Source organism: Sorghum bicolor, chromosome 3, assembly GCF_000003195.3.
Source record: "Sorghum bicolor cultivar BTx623 chromosome 3, Sorghum_bicolor_NCBIv3, whole genome shotgun sequence".
Lineage (NCBI taxonomy): Eukaryota > Viridiplantae > Streptophyta > Magnoliopsida > Poales > Poaceae > Sorghum > Sorghum bicolor.
This window is the reverse complement of record NC_012872.2, coordinates 11,690,915-11,713,749: the sequence shown is the minus strand read 5'-3', so window position 1 is coordinate 11,713,749 and position 22,835 is coordinate 11,690,915. Positions and strand designations below refer to the sequence as shown.

General features: G+C 44.5%; 3 protein-coding genes and 1 pseudogene across 4 annotated transcripts; 2 read left to right on the top strand and 2 right to left on the bottom strand.

The window, feature by feature from the left end:
- Window positions 3,190-5,554, top strand: LOC8054645 (uncharacterized abhydrolase domain-containing protein DDB_G0269086). 2 transcript variants are annotated; one of them, XM_021457264.1, is made up of 2 exons: window positions 3,190-3,730; window positions 3,761-5,554. In XM_021457264.1, exons 1-2 carry the CDS (start codon window positions 3,377-3,379, stop codon window positions 5,183-5,185), a joined length of 1,779 nt encoding a protein of 592 aa, XP_021312939.1. In that variant the 5' UTR covers window positions 3,190-3,376; the 3' UTR covers window positions 5,186-5,554. The 2 variants fall into 2 exon arrangements, with proteins under 2 accessions (XP_021312939.1, XP_002457630.1); XM_002457585.2 differs by having other exon boundaries at window positions 3,190-5,554.
- LOC110433973 lies at window positions 6,845-8,298 on the top strand (annotated as a pseudogene).
- On the bottom strand, window positions 8,981-11,910 carry LOC8054644 (RPII140-upstream gene protein). The gene is made up of 5 exons (XM_002455392.2): window positions 11,639-11,910; window positions 11,398-11,532; window positions 10,604-10,859; window positions 9,890-9,967; window positions 8,981-9,364 (listed from the first exon to the last, which is right to left on the bottom strand). Exons 1-5 carry the CDS (start codon window positions 11,714-11,716, stop codon window positions 9,222-9,224), a joined length of 690 nt encoding a protein of 229 aa, XP_002455437.1. The 5' UTR covers window positions 11,717-11,910; the 3' UTR covers window positions 8,981-9,221.
- LOC8054643 (phosphatidylinositol 4-kinase gamma 1) lies at window positions 15,251-17,672 on the bottom strand. Its single transcript, XM_002455391.2, has 2 exons — window positions 17,167-17,672; window positions 15,251-17,056 (listed from the first exon to the last, which is right to left on the bottom strand). The coding sequence occupies exon 2, from the start codon at window positions 17,008-17,010 to the stop codon at window positions 15,625-15,627; it is 1,386 nt and encodes a 461-aa protein (XP_002455436.1). The 5' UTR covers window positions 17,011-17,056; window positions 17,167-17,672; the 3' UTR covers window positions 15,251-15,624.

Genomic DNA, 22,835 nt, shown 5'->3' with positions numbered 1-22,835 from the left:
GGCTTAGTGGATTTCAAATACTAGCAATTGGAGGCTGAGATATCTAGCCAACTTTGGCTGAGGCTGGACCTTTTGGGTGTTCTTCTCACTCTTGTCTCTTAGGCTTAAGTTTTTGTGTCGTGTGTTAACTTTAGCACCATTGCTTATCTCCTTTTTTATAGTGTGGCATACCTATACTCAAGAAGTAAATATAAAATAAAGTTTAACCTTCACTTGAACTTCTCTTTATCCAACTGCTTGCCACATTAATCATGCATGATTGAAGGTCTTCATCACTTCACACGTTTGAGCATGTGACTTGTGTTGGAGGTTTTTAAGTCAGTTTTATCATTTGATTTGATCTTTCATATCAATACAACTTTTCATAGCTTGATTAGTACTTCGACTAAATATAGGTAAGTTTTGTATTCACCTTAGGTAGGTTCATTGGCCTCCAAGCAGTCGCTTGGTTCACCCTTCCTAGTACCTCAAAGACATTTTTGTACCATTTCACCTTTTCAAAGCCATCAAGCCATGGAAATGCTTCAGACCTTAAATTGAATATCGTTTTATTTTTTGCATTGTTGTCTTGTGCTTGAACTAAATTGTTTCCAAACAACAATAATCCAAACGGGCTTTCATAACAATCTTTTTTTGAAGTAATCTAGGGGGATTGGCAATAATCTTTAGTATTTGTACTTTGCAAGTTTTATAGTTGAGGCCAATCCATATGCAAAACCTCGGGTCTCATTCTTTCGATAAAACACTTGCTTGCAAACTTTTGCTTCACAATAATTAACATTGGGCTCGATTGATATTTATATGTCAACAACATAAAAATACGAGTCCAGCAAATAATAATAAACTTAGGACTAAGCACCTGCAATATGCAAATCTCATGACTATTAACTGTGTTGTCCTTTAATTTGTTAAAATCAACTTAGGGCTTAGATGTACTTCTAAGGGTATTGGTCTAGATATTGAACAACAACTATGACCGCACCATTCACTTATCCTCCTTGCAAAAGGTGTGGATGGGTTGGTGCACACGTACTCCACATATGCACCTAACCAATATTACCCACATGTATTGTCCTTCTCCGACATTAGAAGACAAAAGTAGATTGGGTCAACATCAACAAATATAGTAATTATACACATCACAAGTATGGTCTGGAAGTTGTTGGGGGCACTTGTAGAACATCTTTGTCTCCTTGCTCACGCATCTAATCACTTGGATCGCACCTTGGACAGTCGGATCCGAGGAAGATAGCGATCTTGGCCGTCAAATGCCGTTGAATACATTTAACATCAACATCTTCTTAACACCAGCTCCTAGTGGCGGACGCAAGAATTGAAGATTGGGTTTACATGGTTTACATGGTATACATAGATACATATACAGAACTAAACCATTGCAGCATATGTAAAGCTAAATGTCCATCAATTTAACACAAACAATACTTGAGTGAAGTTTAACTAATAAAGGAACATTACAAAATTATTTGTGCTACGGTGAGTTTCTATGTGTTTGTCGTGCCACCTACTGGTGCCGACTGTGCATCAATGCCATTGAAATCAAACACTAGGTGCCCGAGCGGCGCAAGTGGGGAACAAATTTTTTGGTTGATTAGGAAAGATGAGTACAAGCAGACAGGGCAAATGCTAGAGGCATCGTCACGGACGATTAGTGGACATCGCTTCTGGTTGGCTGGTTCCCTCCATGAGTTTGCTTCTTGGGCTAGCAGGCAGGCCTAGCTATATGGTGGAGGGAAGGAGGCAGGAAATGTGGCTTTTTTACTCTTAGGCCCTGTTTGAATACCTATGTTAAACTTTAGTCTCTATCGCATCGAATGTTTGGATACATGCATGAAGTATTAAATATATATTATTTATGAAACTATTAAATATAGACTATTTATAAAACTAAAAATACAGCTAGAGAATAAATTGCGAGACGATTTTTTAAGCCTTATTAGTCCATGATTGGACACTAATTACTATAGTTACAAATGTGCTACAATACCTATTAAATTTTAATTCCTCCAACCAAACACTCCATTACTTGGATCAAATATACAGAGTTTGGTCTACGTATATGTACAACATATACAAATGCATAGTACCTGTAAATTTTTTCTTAAAATTATTGGGTGTACATCTGTACACCCCATGTCCACATACTGCGTCAGCCAGTGCTAGCTCCAACAACAAGTCACCGATGACGTCGAATGCACTCGTCGCCACTAGGTCCAGAACAATCGTTTTCTTCGCCTAACTAGGGCTATGATTCGTCATAGCGCGGGGAAGAGGCGAGAGGGATGGACCGGATAGGTTCAAATAGGCAACCAATCCACTTAAGTGAAAAAGAGGCGGGACAAGATGGTCGATACAAAACAAAATACCATATACGTACTCCTAGATAGGTCTAGCCAAGCGTAGAAATATCAAACTTGAAGAACACTTCTCATAATAGTAATGATATCTTTTCAATACCACGAATACTAATGACATTTCAACAAACTCACATATAATTATAATGCCACCATTCGAATTAACCTGATGTCAAATTCATGGACTGGCCACGCAAGTGCATGAATTTTAGCGACCACTTCCATCTTGACTGTTTTCATGTTTGCATTTTATGTCTTGCCGTTCATGTGTGGGATGGTTCGGTGAACCATCACTCCTTAGAATGGATTGTCCTACCATGTTAACTGTTGGACAAAGAGCAGAAGCAAGTCAAGGGCAATAGAACTGCAGAAGAAAATTGTATCGATAGCCTCTTCTAAAGTGAAGCATCTCTGAGTTTGTTCTCTTGATCCTTCAACTGTAGGCTGTAGCCGATGCTTCTTCTGAGATTAGATATAAAACCGTGTTATTGTTTGATCACTGTTTCGTTGTTCTTCATGCACATCTTTAAAATAATGCCGTAGTGTTATTAACACGTGCATTATACTAATAATTATAAAGACACATTTTGAATTAACCTTCTTCTTTCTAGTTTCACTGTCACACTGAACAATCTAAAACTCCATGATCGCGGTAGTGGATTCAGAACCGCAAGTGGGTAGAAAGCTCGGCTTCCACCGAAACAAACACCACACGGGCGTTGCCGGGTTGAGCTCTGCCTACCTGGCCAGTGCGAACGTCCAGAACTTCAGATCTCATCGCACCCAGCCGCCGCCCACTAGCCCAGCCCTGGTGCCATGCTGCCAATCTTCTCTCTGCAAATGGGTCCCACTCGTCATCCTATGACTGAAGCACGTGGCAGAGAGGAGGGGACAATTTCTCGCCGACGGCAGGTACCTGATATATCTATCCCCCGACGCCACCGCCGCCTCCGCCGCCTTCCCTTCTCGCCCAGATCCAAATCCGAACCCCGATCCGCGCGCGCATGAATTTCTTCAGCTCCGTCTTCTCCGCCCCTGCCGAGGAGGATGGCGAGGAGCCGCGGCAGGAGGGCGAGCAAGAGCCGGCGGCCCAAGAGTCCGGCGGAGGGTGGATTTTCGGCAGCCTGATCGATACGCTCAAGGAGGAGATTGAGGAGCAACGGAAAGTGAATGAGTCGGCCGCCGCCGCGGAGGCGGAGGAGGCCCATAGTGGGGCCGAGGGAGAGGCTGGCCCCGGCGGCGGGTGGATCTTCGGCGGGCTGATCAAGACGCTCGCGGAGGAGATTGAGGCCCAGCGAAAAGAGCAGGAGGCCATTGCAGCCGCAGCCGCAGCCGCCGCTGCGGAGGAGGAGGAGGAGGAGGAGGAGGAGGAGGAGGAGGAGGAGGAGCTCGAGCGGGGAGCAGAGGCTGATGCGGCGGCGGCGGATGAGGAGGGAGAATCTTCTGGCGGCGGGTGGAGCTTTGGCGGCCTGATCAAGACGCTCGCGGAGGAGTTTGAGGCGCAGCGCAATGAGCACGAAGCTGCCGCCGCGGCGGAGGAGGACGGAGAGCGGGGAACCGATGCGGAACCGGCGGTGGCGGATGGGGAGGAGGGGGATCAGGCTGGGGAAGGCTCAGACGGCGGGTGGAGCTTGGGAGGCCTGGTGAAGACGTTTGCGTCGCGGTCGGAGTCGGTGCTGGGAGGCTACCGCCGCGACCTCGAGGACCTCGGCTCGGGGCTCCGCCTCGAGACGGCTGCGCTCCGGGCCGCCGCCGCGCGCGCCGCCTCAGCTCTACCTGGCGCGCTGGAGGCCGGTGCGTCCGCCGCCTCCGACAGGCTCGAGTCCGTCGGTCAGGCCGTCGACGAGCTCGGTGCCGCCGCCGCCGGCCTCCTGTCGCATGCCAACGAGGCCCTCCGGTCCGCCGAAGCCGACGGTGACGATGGTGACAGTGCCCCCCGCTCCTCCGATGCCTCTGCTTCTGGTGCCTCCTGGCGCGCCTCCTTGCCGACCAAGAAGTATACAAGGTTCGAGGCCCAGGTCTTGGCGCTGCGTGCTGACCCTGCCACGTTCACCGAGGAGCCTGAGGACTCTGAGGGCTTTGGTAGATGGAGTGCCTCGTTCTCCATCGACGATATGAAGGAACAGATAGAGGCGGTGCTCCATGAAAGCCCTGGATTGGAGAGCTTTGTGGAGAGGCTTGTGCCGTCAGTTGTGGATTACGAGACGTTCTGGTCCCGGTATTTCTTTGCAGTTGATAAGCTGAAGCAGGCAGAGGATGTCCGCACTAAACTCGTGAGCAGGGCCATGTCAAAGGAGGAGGATGAAGAACTCAGCTGGGATGTCGATGATGATGATGATGAAGATGCCGATACCAGTGATCACAAAGAAGGCACAAACTCAATGGTAGATAAGAAAGAGGAGCAAACAGTGGAGCCTGTTAACTGTGAAACAGAGGGCAGTCAAAAACAAGAAGCAGCAGTTGAAAATGATTCAGCAGAAGATAAGGAGGTTGTTGTTTTGGCTGCAGCCAAGGATGGTAATGGTGAATCCAGTGTTGAAGCATTGACATCAAAGACAAGCGATGGGACAGGAAGAGAAGAGAAGACTGAAGCTGGTGACTCATCTAAGGGGGTTGGTTTTTCAGTGGTTGCACAACCATCAGTGCAGGAGGAAGATCTTAGCTGGGAGGAGATTGAGGACATCGGCGATGAAGATGAGAAGAATGGGCCTAGCCAACGGTCAAGCTCTGTCAGCAAAGTGGAGGATCTCCGAAAACGTCTTAATTCTGTAGAAGATGATGATGAGGATCTAAGTTGGGACGTCGATGAGTAGAAAGAACGTGTGCAGCTCTGCACTGAGTTGTCTGAAGAACTTTTAAATTAGAGACTGCCATAGTTTTGCCTCCTTAAGCATGAATTGAATCTGCGTGGTGTCGATGAATATGCTTTGTGGATGGATTGATGCGATTGGATATCGGGATTCAAATTCATGGGTGCTGCATGTTTGATTATAGCCCCCTTGCAAGAACTTGATAGAGTGCTAGTGTTTTTGTGTAGTGTTGGTAATTTGTTTTCAGTTAGAATACACATCTGTTGCAAGTTCAACATGTACCACTTTCCTGTTTGAATATGACACAGATCATTTACATGTGTACTCAGATTTACATGGTAAACATCAAAATTGTGAAACTATTCATCCAAAGTGCTTGCATAGTTGCAGTTCATACTGTGCTTTTAGTGGATAGGTAGGGTTTGTGAACAGTAATTACTTGAAATAACTATATTACTATGCAGGTCCTGCCTGTTCTACTTCAGAAGTTCTAGCCTTTTTCTGTTATTGTCAATCTAAAATTTGCACAGAAGCTCTGGTAAGGGGTTTAGTGATCCCCTCTCAGAAAGTGTTTTACTCTTAAGAAAGTCCAGGTAACCAGAGTCCAGAAAGTTTCATACATTGATATGATATACTCTTCTTGGCCCATTAATTTGGAATGTGCTGACAAGTTTATTACCCAAGGTAACGGAGAACCAGAGACATCAGGCTGAATCCGCTCCAAATATGAGCCATGAATTTTGATTGACCATGTAATAGGCCGTCTCTTTATGGTAAACCCCTCCCCAGGTTCAATCCACGCTAAATGGAACGTGGGACATCTGGAAAATTGAGGCGACTTGTCTCTTCGTGTCTTGACTCCTGAGGGTGTCTCCTGTTCCGCGTCCGCTGCTGCCACGATCAGTTTCGCATCAACCGCCAAGGCGCCAATGAGTTTCGTGTTCACCGGCGCCGACGCGAGGACAGGCCTGCAACTGCGTAAGCATTCTCCCGGTGCTAAATTCTGCTTCTAAGCCATTAATTCTCCCCCTCTGGGTTCATGCTTCTTTGGTGGTGGTGCTTGCAAAAGGGAGAAGCGATACACAGAAGCTGACATAGTTCTTCTATGGGCAGATTTCTACTACTCTCTGGATTGCATCTAAGGGACAGGATGGACGTGGCACTAGCGTTCGCATGGGACAGCCCACCGCTCTCCATCATCGCTGATGCCAAGATTGTCGATGTTTCCCTGACAATTGATCCAAGCCTTGCTTCTGGTTCAGTGCCCACGGCCCACGCTGTACCTTGGTTCTTTGTAAGTGAGTGCAACCCATTGCAGGTTGCCTCTATGATGAACATCGCCTTTTTTTTTGGTATCTTTATTATGAATGAACACTATCTTTGCTGTCAGTTTGCTGTGCTTTAGATTTTAACAGTAATTGTGGTTGAGTGGTTTAATGTGATGTCATGCTAAATGCAAAAGGTTGCCTTAGAACACTAGCTTAACTAACATTGCTTTGGGTTATGATTTTAATTGTTGTAGTCTTTGTAGGCTGCTTAGATTCCACCTTGGGATTTGGCAGAGCAGCTTGATTCTTCTTTTTTTCCCCTACTATTCAAGGCATGGTACGTCGTGGCTTGAAGATTGAAGCATTGACACAATTTATACTCGAGCAGGTAATTATGTAATTAGCTAATGTTTATGACATTTTAACTATATGAGTGGTGTTCTTAACCTCTATTTTTTTTCTTCCTCAACGGGTGCGTCAAAAAAATCTAAATCTAATGGAGTGGGATAAACTCTGGACAATCAATAAGAAGATGATTGATCCTGTGTGTGCAAGGCATACCGCTCTGCTAAAAGACCAACATGTGCTCTTGAGTCTTACCAATGGTCCAGAGGAACCGTCATTTGAATCTTACCAAGACATAAGAAATACGAGGGTGCTAGAAACAAGAATACAACCTTCACAAACAGAATTTGGTTAGAGTGTGCTGATGCATCTGCCATCACCACCGGTCAGGAAGTCACTCTGATGGACTGGGGAAACACCATCATTAAAGAAATCAAGACAGAGAATGGAATACTCAACTGGTTGGTGAACTCCATCTTGAGGGATCAGTGAAGTTGACCAAGGTGAAGCTATCTTGGCTGCCTGATATTGAAGGCCTTGTATCTCTATCTTTGGTTGAGTTTGACTACCTAATTACAAAGAAAAAGGTAACGTCTTAATAAAAAAGGGTAATATACACTAACCCCATTAGAGACATTCCTTCACTACTTATTTGCTACAAAAGTTGTAGCTTGTAGAGTGTGGTGCCTTTTCACTTAGATAAGCCATATACATTTCTTACCTGTATCACAGTTGATTATTTTATTTGTTGAAGAACAACACCTAGTACCCAACTTATCTTTCTTAGCAGTTCAATAATTTTTATGAACCGAATGGTCATAAAACTCAAGACAGTACTTGAAAAGCTTAAACTTTTTAGGGAAAGTTGGCCATCTACTTAAATTTCATTCTGTATTTGTCATGATACATGGCAGTGGAAAAGCAAACATGTGGAATCAGGTTCCTTGGGCAAAATAATATCATTTTATCAATTAATTTATGCTGTTTATTCTGTGGTTAAGTATCATCTACTTGTATATGTTATAAATTCTATTGTTTGGCCTCTTCGCAGTTGGAAGAAAAGGATGACCACTTAGCTAACCATCTTAATCCTTGCACACGACGAGAAACTTCGGTTCTAGGAGATCCGGACATGTGCAATCTCAAACAGGGAGAGATCATTCCATTTACTGGGCCGTTCTTTTCGCCATACCAGCAGCTGACAACAGTTCCCAGCAAACTAAAGTCTCATATTGGTTTGATTTCCGGAGCACATGAATTACTAGATGTTAGACTGGTTCAGTTACAGTAGTTTTGATTCTGGGCATTGTTGTTTAATTGGAATCGTGATAGTCAAGATGAACTGCTTTTGTAATGATCAAAAGCTTGGGAAGTCAGAATGCAAGATTACTTCAGCGTTTTAATGTTGACTGTTATGCTTTCGCTTTGCCATGTTTGTGTGCAACTACCGATAGGACTTCAACATTGTTGAATGGATGCTATGCAATGCAAACGATCTTCGTTGAGACAACTCTGTACTAGGATGAGTGATGTGCGAGCAACTACTACTGTATTAGCTCGGCTTCCTGATCCCAGTCCTGTTTCTGAACTATCTTCCGTTTCCTCTCTATTCTTTGGATAGGCAGTATATAGACTTGGTCCTATCTTCCACCTGCCAGTCAAAGCATTGGACTCCTTGCTCTCCATCATGGGTATGACACACATTTATAACTCGTGACTTCTGCCTTCGATATAATGGGAAAGTAATATATACCCTCAAGGGCATATGCTCTCATTACCTAGATCATAGGATTTGCATTAAGATGTATGCATGCATACTTCTCAACGTGAATCTACACTGAGATGTGTACACACATTTCTCAATACAAATCTAGTGGTTCATGTGATAAGGGCATGTTTAGTTCCAAAATTTTTGGCAAAATGAGTACTGTAGCAATTTCGTTTGTATTTGACAAATATTGTCCAATCATGGACTAACTAGGCTCAAAAGATTCGTCTCGTCAATTTCGACCAAACTGTGCAATTAGTTTTTATTTTTATCTATATTTAATACTTCATGCATACATCTAAAGATTCGATGTGACGGAGAATCTGAAAAATTTTACAAAATTTTTAGGGAACTAAACAAAGCCTAAGAGCACGTGCCCTTAAAAGGAAAAAAAAACTACCTTCGAGATACAATACAAGTTGCCAGAGCGATATCTACTGCAAACTTGAAATAAAATTCAACGCAGAACAGTCAGTTCAAGCAGGTCGTATTCTACATCAATACTGCCAACAGCCCATCAATACTGCCAACAGCCCAAAATAAAAGTCGGTAACATTAACATGCGAGAAAAGAAGCAATAGTCAGTGCAGCCCAGTCCTTGTAGCTGCTACATTTATGGAACCAAGAGAACGAGAAAAATGCCATCGATGCATAAGCTTCACTTCTTCAGACTACCCTCAAGTCGTTCGATAGCAGCACCCACACGGGTTTGATTTCCTTTTCCCTCTGTCAAATCGGCTGATGGTTTTGAATTTGCAATCTCCAAGTTGGCCTTTTCTGCCAGCTTCAACTGTACCCAACCTGTAGAAGCAACCACTGAAAATTAACAGCAGATTTTGCTAGCTTGTAGCAATGTACAATGACCAAATAAGTTGTCAAAAATAGACCTACAGGAACACAAAGTTTGTGCAACAGACAACCATACTGTGATGCATGCACTTTAAATACTAACCATGATTTCAATTCTAGAACACTAAAACAAAGAAATGATAGTGTTTTTTTAAGGAAACGATAGTTCGGTGCCAGATGAAAAGGGTATTCATCTACTGGAAGCTTTTAGCTAACAGATCAAATTGGAATGGGGGTACATATGAGGTTTACTCCCCCAATGTGAAGCAAGCCAGTAGCCAAAGATGCTAGTGCAATTATCTAACTAGGAGGGTTTCAATGCACCCTATTACTGTCATGGAACACTAGGACATCTGTGGCTAATTGACCATTCCATTATCAGCTCATATTAAGGAAGTAATAAGATGATAAACGCCCTTGATTGTTTAGTGCAGAGTGCAGAAATTTGTGGTTGAGTTAATGATGAGATGAAAATACCAAGTGGATAGCAGATGCCAGCACCAAGAGCAGATCCCACCATTACATTCCTCGCACGCCACATCATTGAGCCTGGCACTGAATATACAAACGTCAGTCCCGTTGAAGTCAGGATGCAAAGCACTATCATAAGTTAGCACTGATTATTTCCATAGTAAATCAGAGAAAATATAAAGAATAGTGATAACTCATATTGTGAAGGAACAGATAAAATAGCAACAAATCCCAAACGATATTTACAGTTTCTGAACACGCAAGTTCACACCAGTGTAATCCAGCAGACATCTTTTTATAAGCTTCTTACTCAGCCCAACTAGTACTGAGTTGCTGACATAAAAAAATTCAAAGTGTCTTCATATATACAAAACTTAAACTAGAAAAATCTTGAAACATCTATTCCTTCTAGGCATTAGAAAACCATAGAAAGACACCAAAGACAGAAACATTATAGATGAAGACAAATGAAGTATACTGGCAAAATTTGACATTGGTCTGCAGTAAGAATCTTATAAAAATAGCTACCAATACAAAGGATTAAAAATACCAAAATGCTCCGCTTCTGCTCATTCCATACTAGTTCTTTTATGTGCTTCATAGTAATTCACATATTTCATAAGATTACTCAAAATCATACAATGTCAAGTCAGAACAATACTTTAGGCATCTTTACATAACCAAAATTATGTTGGAGACAGAATATGGTGAGATACATACATATAAGCCCAAAAGCAGCTGCAGTAGCAGATCCAGCTGCGGCAATATTGAATACATCATGAACTCCCCGAGTATCGATAAGAAGGTTCTGTATGCCAAAGAAAGTCGCAGTAAACATCCCCAGCCGAACACCCCCGACTAGTGAACCTTTGGCAACCCGGATGAACCTTTTCTCCATGGCATCTCTCATCAATCTATACTGTTCACGCTTGTCAGTGGTGCTTCCCATCTTCAGCATCACCTCGGCATCCTTACTCTGTTACAATACATGACACATACATTGCTTTCAGGGAAAGGTATTTTCAACTTGTAGCATGTTCACAATTGTAGGATGAGGATAGAACTATCCACCTAACTTAATAGGGAGATTGAGGTGAGTATCATATCTACTGAAGTTTTGGGAAGTTGTGGAAACCTAATTTCCATTTAAATATATCTGTAGATTCATCAGTACAGTATGGACTACTATATATTTAATAGTTTTACTTGATTGCAAGAGAATTCTTGAATCTTATATCCAATCCCACAAGTCCGCTTCAACTAAATGGTGACATATGAAACATGAGATGATAGGACCTTGGTATGATTTTAGGAATGAAGAAAACAGCAGGAGAAATGGACAACAATACAAAATGGCCATTGAAGCATAGCAACAATTATGATCCATTTTATATTTTTATTATCGGTTGAATAAGTCTGTTTGAAACAAGACATCTAGCTAACACACTACGAGCTAATATAGAGTAACAGAACAAAAGATGCAGCAAGGAGACTAGAGTAGAGCAGCAACTTACGACGGAGGCGGAGGCCTCCCTGCTCCCGCCGTATAGCAGCCCAGCGAAGACCCCAACGAGGGTGGCCGTTCCCCAGTTCACCGTCCCCACTGCCGAAGCCCTCGAAGGCGAACCGGCAGTCGCCTCCACCTCCTCCTGGATCATCCATCCGCACTCACACACGTCAGAAGCGGGGGAAAAAAAAAGCAGAAAATGGGCGGGCTGATCATCCGAACAAGAAGCACGAGGCGGCGGGGCTGACCGGAGGGGCAGGAGAAGCGGGAGGAGGAGGAGGGGGCGGTGCCGCGGGCTGGGCAGGAGGAGACGCCGAGGAGGGCATGTCGCGACCTCAGCGAAAGGCGGCGGCTAAGCACGAAATTAAGAGGTGATTCAGGCGCACAGGACCACAGGGGATACTTGCTGGAGGAAGGCGGCCGGCGCCGGCCGTGGTGCGTTGCTTCGCGCGCGGCGTCGAGATCACCGGTGGGCGGCGGGGGCCGTAGGCGACGCCCTGCGACTGCGATTGAAGTGGAGGAGCAATTGGGAGAAGGGGAACGGAGTGTGGTGTGGGTTTTGCCCGTGGGCTGGGCTGGGCTTGGCCCGTGCGTGGCCATTCTTCGTTGGTTTGCAGCAAAATCGCCTACTTCGGCCTGTTTAGGATTGTTTTGTACAGTAGAGCTCTACTCTTTGATTTCTAGATCTAGTAACTTTTAACTTTTGGTAGAGTGATTTTAGTTAAAATTCTGATGCGAAAGCAGTATAAGAGCATATGAGGGCCTAGATTGGTTTTAGTAGGACTTGAATAGAGTGTAGTAACGAGTGGGATTTTTTAGCTATAGTATAAATAAAGAATTGAGAATTTACTTTCCACTAGAAATATGTGCTGTTTTTTTTTTCTGTTTGGCTGAGGAGTGATTCTTTGCCACGGTGCGCATACCACGTACGGTTCGAACAACACGTTTCTTACACGTGTGTCAATATATGTGTCTTCATCGGGCACACAGAGAATCCTATCTAAGGAGAGCTGCCAAACGGCCTCTAATTAGTAGAGCTCCACTCCAAGTTCTAAAGAGCAGATTATATGGAGCCCTACCAAACGGTTAAAACCCATTTGGATTCTAGTGGAAGCTGACAATAATTATTTATCCACCTACACTACGAGCATGGAGCTAAAAATCCTATTCGCCACTGTTTTCCATTCATTTCCTATCATTTGTAGATTCACTTCTCACTAGCTTCCCATGCTGCTCATGAATAGATTCACTCCACTAGAAAATCAAGAAGTGGAGCTCAATAATATGAAAATAGAGCTCTAACAAATTGTCCTATCGTTGTTCGCTTGTTTGGTTTTCTACCAAAATTTGGCATGACTAAGTTTTCCTCGTCAAATCAGTGGCTTAAGGGGTGTTTATTTGCTAGCCACATTTTGTCACACTTCATCTTAGACACATTTGACTAAGTTAGCAAATATTTGGTTCATAACTAAACATATACAAAATTCTTTTGATTCCATATGCCATTTACAATAAAAAGATATGATAAGATTTCCTTAGTCATGGCAAAGTATGACTTAAAATTTTCTAGCCACATTTTTTGTGGCTTGGAACACTTATTATGGCTGGGAACCAACCCTACAATATCAAGATGCTTATGTCCATGAAATGATTTAAGATCAGTCAACTAACTCAGTTTGAATTTGAAATTGAAAGGGTGGACTGCTTTAAACTTAATCAACATCACACGACATACTTCCACCTATGTATAATCTACCATTTTGTCTTTGGTTAGCACTTAGGTGAGTTGCAAAACAAAGTTTTAGAAAAATGGTGGCCAACTTAGCAATGTCAATCTGCCCCGTGCAGTCTGAATTTAGCATAAAGCAATGATTCTAACTAAATTTGGGCTTGAAAATGGTGACCAGAACATGTTCAAACTTTAAATCGTTTATTTATCCCATGGCTCTTCCTCGTTGTATAAACTATCATTTTGCTTTAGTCAATAAGGTTTGTCATGCTGACATCAACACTAGAAATTTTTCTTAGTGTTGTTGATTTCATCATTTTTATTCAATCTTTGACTTCATGTATAATATGTTTTAAATGCTAACTTTCATCTTAGCTTTGATCTAAGATAAAGTAGATGACTTATATTACATTTTGCATGTTGGCACATTGTGAAGTGTTTAATAATTTATTATTACTCAATCAGCTTTAATGGTCCATTAAACAATTAAGTGGGACCCTATGTTTTCAAACTTTTGAATGTACACCACATAAATTTTGTACTAAACCTTAATAAAAATGTGTTTACAAATTTAATTAGAGTGGTTTGGTCACTAAAATAGATTTTAGTTGCATCTAATTTATTGTGATAACTATTTTGTTAGCAAAAAACTTGTTTAGAGTTTCATGTGCCTTATTGTTTTTTTGTAGTTATAAGTTGATGCCACAATTCATGCACCCATCAAATTGAATTATGTTCACATTTAATTTGTACATATATTGAATAATTGTTCAAATTTTCCCATAAATTGAGTTTAATCTTATTTAATAGAGTTTAACCTCTATATGACCATTATCCCAGAAGTTATTTAATCATTGCTTTGAGGTTGTTAGTAAGTTTACCATGTTTTACATGATTTCACATGTATTATTTATTTAACCATCTCTTTGGTATTCCTTACATGAAATTATTTAAGGCTTATTAATGGAGGAATAAATTTACCTGTATGCACCCTTAATTTAAAGTGAATCATAAGGATTTCCCTAGTTTTGTAAAACATGATGCCTTTATTTTTGAAGTTGTAACACATTAGTTTTTAGAGTCTTTCTCCTATCTTGGTTTATGATTAAACCTCTAGCTCTTAGAAAACTTTAAATTTGGCGTGGTTTAATTTCAAGTTAAATGTAGAAGCTTGCTAGGTTTCAAAAACAACACTACAAAAATGAGTTGACCTAAGGCTTTGCATTATATTCTTTTAAAGAAATTCGTTTAACTTCTTCAAATTTTTAGAGTTGATTATGCAACCTCTTGTACTAATCTCTTGACTTGTTAATGTTATGCTAGATCAAGGCTAATGACCATACTTAGCACAAGGGGTGTTACAATCGGCATTCAGCGCACCTGAACACCATCACCATCCCGCATTGTGTCAATGACAGATGTATCCTACATGTGTCATAAGAAAAGTAGGGGTCCTAATTTTGTGGGTATTGTTGAAGTTGAACCCAAAAAAATAACATCAGGAAGTAGGAGGACCTCCAAATCAAAAGTAGGAGGCATGATTTAGGGACTACTACTACTACTACTACTACAATTGCTCTTATAAGAGATGGAGTGCAAATAAGAGAGGGTGGTGAGACAAGTTCAACCCTTGTCTAGGACTAGGGCATTGCATTTCTTTTGCCAAACCTAAGTTAACAAAGGTGGTTGAGCATTGGGTCCTGACACACCTATGCCAAAAACAAAAATTCAATTATTATACTCAAATTTTTACCATACGCGTACCCTAACAAAGCACATCCCTTGTATTTGCACTAACTTTACCCTTTATATCTACCCTAACTCTGCCTCTAGCCCCCTAAGCACCAATCCAAGTTAGACAGTAATCACAATTTATATAAGTTTTGTGCCATAGACACCATGATTAGCTTCCTCCATGTATTTCCAAAGGTAATAATTATACATACATTTCTATCTTCTTTCTATGTAATCCCGTCGAAAAGCACGGGATTTTATTGTATAGCCATATGTAGTTTCCGGTGTGGCCGTCATTGCGGGAAAATCCACACCGGCCCACACGGATTCTACGTTATATACAAATTTTTGTAGGTGTTGTGTATATAATATAATAACAGATTTGTGGAGACACGCCTGCCTGGGGAAGAGTCGTTGTTGTTCAAAGTATCGGAAGGCATTGCCCGACACGTCCGCTTCTTTGGAAGGGTGTTCCAGAGCAGCTTCCCTACAGCATGCATGCACATCATGCCACCGTACAAGATGGATCGTCTCCTCTTACACGGCCTTCGGCTTGTCGTACCCTACGCAGACACAACAAAAAGGCATCCAGATGGAGCTAGCAGCAGTAGCTACATGCACATGCAAGCTCTGTTACCCGTCAAGCTGGCATGCACACGTGTACAGATCTTGCGTCCACGGAAGCACGCACGCACGCATGCATGCAAATGGTGGTGGTGGTGGTTATGGTGGTTGTGGTTCACTAGTATGTAGTAGTATGGTCAGCTCCGGTCAGAACGACGACGACGACGACGTCCCTAACCCAGCGCGCTTCTTGTCCTCGAGCGCCGCCGGCAGCTGCTGCTCGAACCTCTCCAGGAACGACGCCCACTCCGCGAAGCTCAGGTCGCCGAACGACACGTGCTTCCGCCCGCCGGAGACGGTTGTTGTACCCTCGTCGACGCCGTCGCCGTCGGGCGAGGGGTGTACTGGGAAGGAGGAGGGCAGCAGACGTGGGTGGACGGAGTCGTGCACTTGCTTGCACAGCTCCTCGAATGTGCTCAGCCCTTCCTGCTGAGCCGTGAACTCGCGGGTCATCATGTCGCCGATGTCGGCGAGGCAGAGCCCTGCCGCGGCCGCGCGCTTCAGGAAGATGGTGCAGACGGTGAGGATCCGGAACGCGGGCTCCTTCAGGGACGGCAGCTCCGCGCGGAGAGTCTCGGCGTCCTTGAACGGGTCCAGCGACGCCATGTACTCCAGCTCGTCGTCGGTGAAGGGCAGGGAGGACTGCGGCCAGTGCAGCCACTCGAAGTACGGGTCGTCCAGCTGCTCCGGCAGGCAGAGGCCGTGGTCGATCGGCACGAGGTCGAGCGGCTGCGGCGCGGAGGACGAGCCGCCGTGGGTGCACTGGAAGCTCGCCGGATTCTTGACGAGGATGTTGCCGGCATGGCGGTCGATGTTGAGGAGGCGGACGTCGAGGATCCCGACCCGGTGCACGGAAGCCACCGAGAACCGCGACGGGCCCAGCTCGCCGGCGTCGTACTCGTGCGCCACGAAGCGCTGGATCGACGCCACCGTCGTCGCCGTCGCGGGGCGCGAGATCCTGATCAGCGCGGTCGGCTCCACGCTGGCGAAGCCGTCGTGGTCGAGGAGGAAGGCGGCCACCTCCCGCAGCACGGTCCTGCTCTCGTACCCACCGCCGCTCGCCGGCGGCGACCCCACGGCGGTCACAGCGTCGTCGTCGAGCGGCTTGATGACCGCGACGTGCTCGCCAGCGCGGCTTCCTTCGAGCAGCAGCGCCCCGCCGAGGCCGTTCTGCGCGGCGACGAGCCGGGTCCCGGACGCGATCGCGGTCGCGGCCTCCGCGATGAGCTCGCGCACGCCGCGGGCGTGGCGGCCCGCCACGATCTCCACGCGCGGCTCGGACCCGGACCGGTCCGCGTGCTCCGAGCCGGCAGGCGCGACGACGGTCGTGAAGCACGGGGAGGACTGGCTCCGGCGCCGCGGGGACAGGCCCGTGTGGCCCCCTCCGGCGGTGGCGGCGTCGCCGTGATCCCTATGACGATGATCCCTGTCGAGCAGCGGGCTGTCGAGCAGCGCGACGGAGTAGAGGCTGTAGTGCCGGTCCCGCATGGCAGGGGGCTTGAGGTCGTGGAAATGACCGACCGCGATTGCCATCCTGGCTACGTACCGAGCAGTTGTAGCCCCTGTGGCGGCAGGGCGGCTTCTCCGTCGTATTAATTATTTTTCCATGCATGCATCCGAGGCGCTCAATTAGAAATTCACAAAGTCGCAGCAGCATGCAAGCAATTCGATCAAGAATTTACACCGTACCTTTTGTTTGTGTTTGAGGCTTTGTTAGAGGTTATCAGAACAGCATGTCAATCGAGAGGTACCTATAGCTACATCCAGAGCGATCAGTCAGTAGCAGCCGTCGCAGCCGCTGAGAAGCGACGGCGGCGGCGGCGGCGGCAGAAGCGGCACGGCGTCAATGGCAGGGGCTGGCGCAGGCATGGAATCGAGGCTTGCTCGCTCGCTCGGCGGAGGCTTCAAACTCCGATCCGGCGTGTTCTTGAACCGATCGAGAAGACGAAGGCTGGGAGAAGGGGGGCGTGGAACGAAGCTCGCTCCCCGGCCCGGCCCGCCCACCGCGCGCGCCGCCGCCGCCTGGCCAAGCCGACCCTAGTTTTGATTTTTCCTAGTTATTGGCTAGTCAGCGTAGCTGCGTTCTTCTCCTTCCGGCGCCCTTCTAATCTCTTCTTCCCCTTCCCTCCGCACGCGCGGCTGGGAGGAAGGAAAGGAGAAGAGGGAAGAAGATCGGAGGAGCAGCAGCGACAACTGTCTATTTTTTGCATCCGGGACGCCCCCGCGGCGTACATATAGATCGGGCGGCGCGACCGGGCCAATTTTAGCCTCCTCTCCCACCTCTCTCTCTCTCTCTCGCTCCTGTGCTGCTGCCATGGCCGCACACCTGAGAGAGATACGCGGCGAATGCAGAGCCTCTGGTCCATTCCGAGCCTTTACTGTCATGGCTTGTGGATGTGACCAGCCGAACTTTGTGGGAAGGGAGGAGAGTAAGGCCCTGTTTAGATTTGAATTTTTTTGGTCAAAGTGGTAAAAATTTTTGTTGTCAGACTTTGAGCTTAGAAATCTGACACAGACAAAAAAATTTAGGTGTTTAGTTGGGCAAAATTTTTTCTGACACATTCTGGACTGCATGCACAGTTGGAAGGGCATTAAATGATCAGTTTGCAGAAACATGCACATGCAAACGTTGCTTTGCATGCTGCATGGCTCCACTGTTTACGTGTACATCCATTCTTCACTTTACAGGAAATAACACACATGCATATATATATAAACATTCATCAATTGTATTTAATCACAATCACTCAGCCCTATTATTCACCACTGTCCCTGTCACTATTGTATGCCGATTACAACTGTTATTCACACATCCACACTCGGTCCTCAACCCAGGACGAACATAATGAGCAAAATACGATCAAAACTGTTCATGCGGAAAAAACCATTCAATCAGAAGTGCACAAAGCAGTAGCGATTGAATCACGAAACTAATTCATCTGATCCATCTCGTCCTCCACGACCTCAGGATCTGAAATTCAAATGCCTCTGGTGGCACATAGTTTGCATCCCTATTAAGCTGCTCAAAGTGTCTGTCATGGACTCCACTAGTCCTCATGAAATTGTGTAGTGCCATACAAGAGACTATAATCATACGTTGCTTTACTGTTGAGTATGGAGGAATGTCACGCAACATACGCCACTTCATTTTCATTACGCCAAATGCCCTCTCAACGACATTCCTAAGAGATGAATGCGTAAATTTAAAGATTTCTTCTTTACCTTGAGGGGCGATGGTTCTATACTCTTGCATATGGTACTTAGTGCCCTTGTATGGGGCTAGATAACCAACACGGTTTGGGTATCCGGAGTCGACAAGGTAGTATTTTCCTGTACGTAAATTATCGTATCTATGATCATAATCATGCCTAATGAGATAACATGGATCAACATGCGACCTAACAAGAATGTACCTGGAGGTGGATGAGGGAATTGATCAGTGAATGTTGATGTTGCATCATTGAATACCCTCATATCATGAGTAGACTGTTGACGGTCCTTAATGCTCAGATTTTACAATCAACTAATCATAGAAAAGGATCCAAATGCAACAAACACCTAGACTTAGGGTTTTATCTGACAGAATTCCACGAGTTTTGGTGTTTGTCTATTTCTGTAGGGGGTTATCAGGAAATACGGAAGAAAGGCCCACACGTCGGGATTACATAGAGATATTAACGTGCCGTGCAATTATCTTACATCTAGAAGACTCCAGAAGCCACGGGAAGGAAGCGGAGGCCGAACGGGGCCAGGCACTGGGCGCCCGCCCAGTTGAACTGGGCGCCCGCCCTGACTTAGAGTTGGATCAGGACTCTTTTCGCGGACGATGTTCCACCGACCTAAAGGATCAAGGATAATCGTTTAATCAATGTCGGTTTGATCCAACGGCCCATATTCACTTGAAGGGACTATAAAACCAGACCCCCTGGCCCCTGGAGATCATACCTCTTCTACAGAATCAAAGCTAGGGTTTCAATTCTTCATCCAAGTAGAGAGGATCCCTCTAGTTCATCTAGTTCTACCTCTAGTTTCTCTAGTTCTAGTTCTAGTTAGTTCTAGTTGTAATCTAGAAAATAGGGAGAGAGAAGAGGAGAGCGGAGGAGGAGCCGGATCCGTCGGATCTTCCTCAACATTGTACTTTTGCAGCAACTGGTTCGTTCTTCATCGTTCTCCAGGTTCTTCAATTCATAATTTCTGAGTTCTTTAATTACTTTTATTTACATTCAAGTTATTTATTGGATTTCCGCTTGCATCAAGTGCTCTAGTCTTTATAACGCTAGAGTAGTAATTAATAGATTAGACGTGGTGTTTAGTCTTACAATTACCTGGAATTGCACCCAATCATGCGGATTGTTGTGGTAGCCCTAGGGTAGTGACAGCCCTAACGGTCGACGTATTCCACCATGTTCGGATCGGTGTTTGTAGGACCGTAGTCAGACCTTCCTAGCCCCCTTCTCATCTCTTTCTGTGGTTAGTGCTCTGATGTCCCGAAATAGATAATCTTGAAGTAATTCTTGATTCTTAGATCAACTAGAGAACTCTCAGAAAACTTTCTCTCTTCCCACCAAAAATAATTATATAGTTATCCTTGGGCGATCTTGGATCTTAATTAGTACACTCACGTTCTCTGCGGAAAATCGATACTCTAGAATACTCTCAGGTGAAGGCTACATCGGTATCCGTACGCTTGCGGATTTTTCTGTTTGCGTTTAAAATACCCAACAAGCTTTCTGGCGCCGTTGTCGGGGAACGGTAGCTGTGCTAGTTTCGAACCAAGTCGTCCGTGTATCCTTTTTCTTTTCCCTTTTTATCACACTCACCTTATCATTTTCACCATACCACATGGATTTCACTCTAAGCATTAATGAGCATGGAATTTATTTCATAGCCACTTCATTTACTCCATGCTCATATGCAACATCTTCACAATCCATTGATTTTTCCAACATCACCACATTTGAGATCTCCAACCCCCTCATCCTTTCTATTTATAAAAACTTTAAAAGGGCGGTTGTCGATGCATATGTCTATATTAAATATTGCAGATCTCGTTGAGTTGATCTTGATATAGGTCAGCGTTGGAGGGGAAACCACTTCGCCGACATAAATTGATGGTTTCCCAAGGACAAGCTTAGTGTCCTAAAACAAGCACTAATCAGATTGTAACATGAGCTTTTAATTATTTACAACATTACCTTGTGTTTTGAGCATATAAGGATAATTGTAAAAACATTCCTTCGGGTATTCTTGTCGCTAACCTTTCCAGGATTGAAGCAAGAAGATCGGATGAATGACAAGCACAAGGTATGTCCCACCAATCATCATACAACATTGAATTAAATTCATCCAAACTTGAATTTTGCAAAATTCAAGCTTGGGGGAGTACTTTACATAAAAACATCCTTTGCAATGTTGCTATGTTGGTTGTCCTTACCTTTGAGACATGCTCCATTTGTTAAATACTGATCACACTACTTCATCTCCACTTGAGTAGATCCCTATAAATGCTCTAATGCCACCTTTATTTGCTTTAGTATATGTCTAGGTTTGGAGTAGTTTCATTTATCTCTTAATTAAGCATGGTGCTTAGCTAGGAATGATGATCTTACTTCCAAGGGATTTTAAATTAAGCATGGTGCTTAGGTTAAAATGCCCTCCTAAATCAAATTAGACATGGTGTCTAGGTTGATTTTTGAGCCGATAGTATGCTATAGTAGATGTTGGATATTTTGTTAGACTAACCCCTGCATGAAAACTTTCAATATCGACCTGGGAAGTCTGAGATAAACTCACATTGGAGACAAAGAGAGAGAGACATGAAGTTTAACAATTTACACAAGGAAGACATAGCTCACAAGAGATGATCCATGGAGGGTGCTACAAACACGATGCACAGCCACTAAGAAAGGAAAGCTTCCATAAGGTGATACTGTAGCATCACTCTTCAAGTAAGGTAACATCTTAAGGTACTTGACTATCACTTTTATAAAGATTCTCCTTGGTTCTGGCGTTCACATGAATAAAAGAGACAAACATGTATGATTTATAACTCTAGATTAACCAACCCATTTGATTCAACATGTTTAATCCTTCCACCTTTGTGATCCAACACTCCTAATCATATGAGCTAAAATGTTGCACACTCAATCTTTGGAAGATATATAAAAAAAACAACATAAATATAGATAGATTATCTTTCCATTAGGTTGAGCGATCTGATCTGACAAATATTTTAAATGCTACACTCATGATCCTATTATCCATCAACTTTGTCTTGCTCACTATGCTTAAGGTTAGAGTAGAACAAATACACTTTTGGTTCTGTTGGTGTTTTCCACCAACAGGGCCCATGCACTTGATCTCTGCCTTGTCTCTATGAGCAGGTACACTTCGAGCAAAATATGAAGGACTTTTACAACTCCTAGACTCCACCAAGTGAAGAACCTAGATCTACGAGCACAAACACACTGGAGATACTAGACACTCATGCAATCACTGCCCTGAGATGCTTGAGGATGTAACTAATGGAGTAACCCCGTTGTGGAAGTAATTACTGACCTTCTGCCGGTCAAGAGAGACAATCCAGAACGCCCCGTCATCCCGATCTCCATTGGCATGCTTGCAGATCAGACACTAAGTTTCCCAAAGGGAATATTGAAGAACCTCTACGTCCGAGTTGGTACCTTGTACGCCCCAGCAGACTTCGTGGTGATAGAGACTGGTACTGATGAGAGGGCACCCGTCATCCTAGGGAGGCCATTCCTGAACACCTCGGGAGCTGTCATCCATGCTAGTGCTGCCAAGATCAGTTTCTATATCAAGGGGAGGAAGGAGACGTTTTCCTTCAAGAACAAGACTACACAAATCTCAGAGCAATCCCGACATGAACCAAGAAAGAGGACCAACAGGAGGAACGAGAACAAGCAAATGTGGACCAAGTCAGCTAAGATGGTCACTGCTGTTCAAGGAGGTCAAGATCATCTATTTAAGTCACCGTTCCTGACCAATAAGGATGACCCAGGCATGCCAAGCATCCAGTGCTCCATTAATGGATACAACTTCCAGAAGACGCTTTGCGACACCGGGTCAGGCGTCAACATAATGGCCGTAGTCACCTATCAACTCCTATTCGGAACCATGCCACTAAAACCGACATACATTCAGCTCCAGATGCAGATCAGACATTCTAAAAGGTTGAAGGTTATTGACATGGGAGAAGACGAGTACGATCCATCCATCATCCTTGGAAGACCGTTCCTCAGCACCGTTAAAGCAATCATCTACATTGGAACCAGAGAAGTCCACATGCACTTCACCTCTGAGAAGGTACGCCGCTATTTTACTGACTCTAACTATAT

Bases quoted from the DNA above. Each gene is read 5' to 3' on its own strand.
- LOC8054643 (XM_002455391.2), bottom strand. From the start codon at position 17,010: ATGGCAATCGCGGTCGGTCATTTCCACGACCTCAAGCCCCCTGCCATG.
- LOC8054644 (XM_002455392.2), bottom strand. From the start codon at position 11,716: ATGCCCTCCTCGGCGTCTCCTCCTGCCCAGCCCGCGGCACCGCCCCCT. The intron at 11,533-11,638 runs GTCAGCCCCGCC...TGGATGATCCAG, and splicing joins CCGCTTCTCCTGCCCCTCCG to GAGGAGGTGGAGGCGACTGC. The intron at 9,365-9,889 runs GTATTTTCATCT...TTGCTTCTACAG, and splicing joins TGGCATCTGCTATCCACTTG to GTTGGGTACAGTTGAAGCTG.
- LOC8054645 (XM_002457585.2), top strand. From the start codon at position 3,377: ATGAATTTCTTCAGCTCCGTCTTCTCCGCCCCTGCCGAGGAGGATGGC.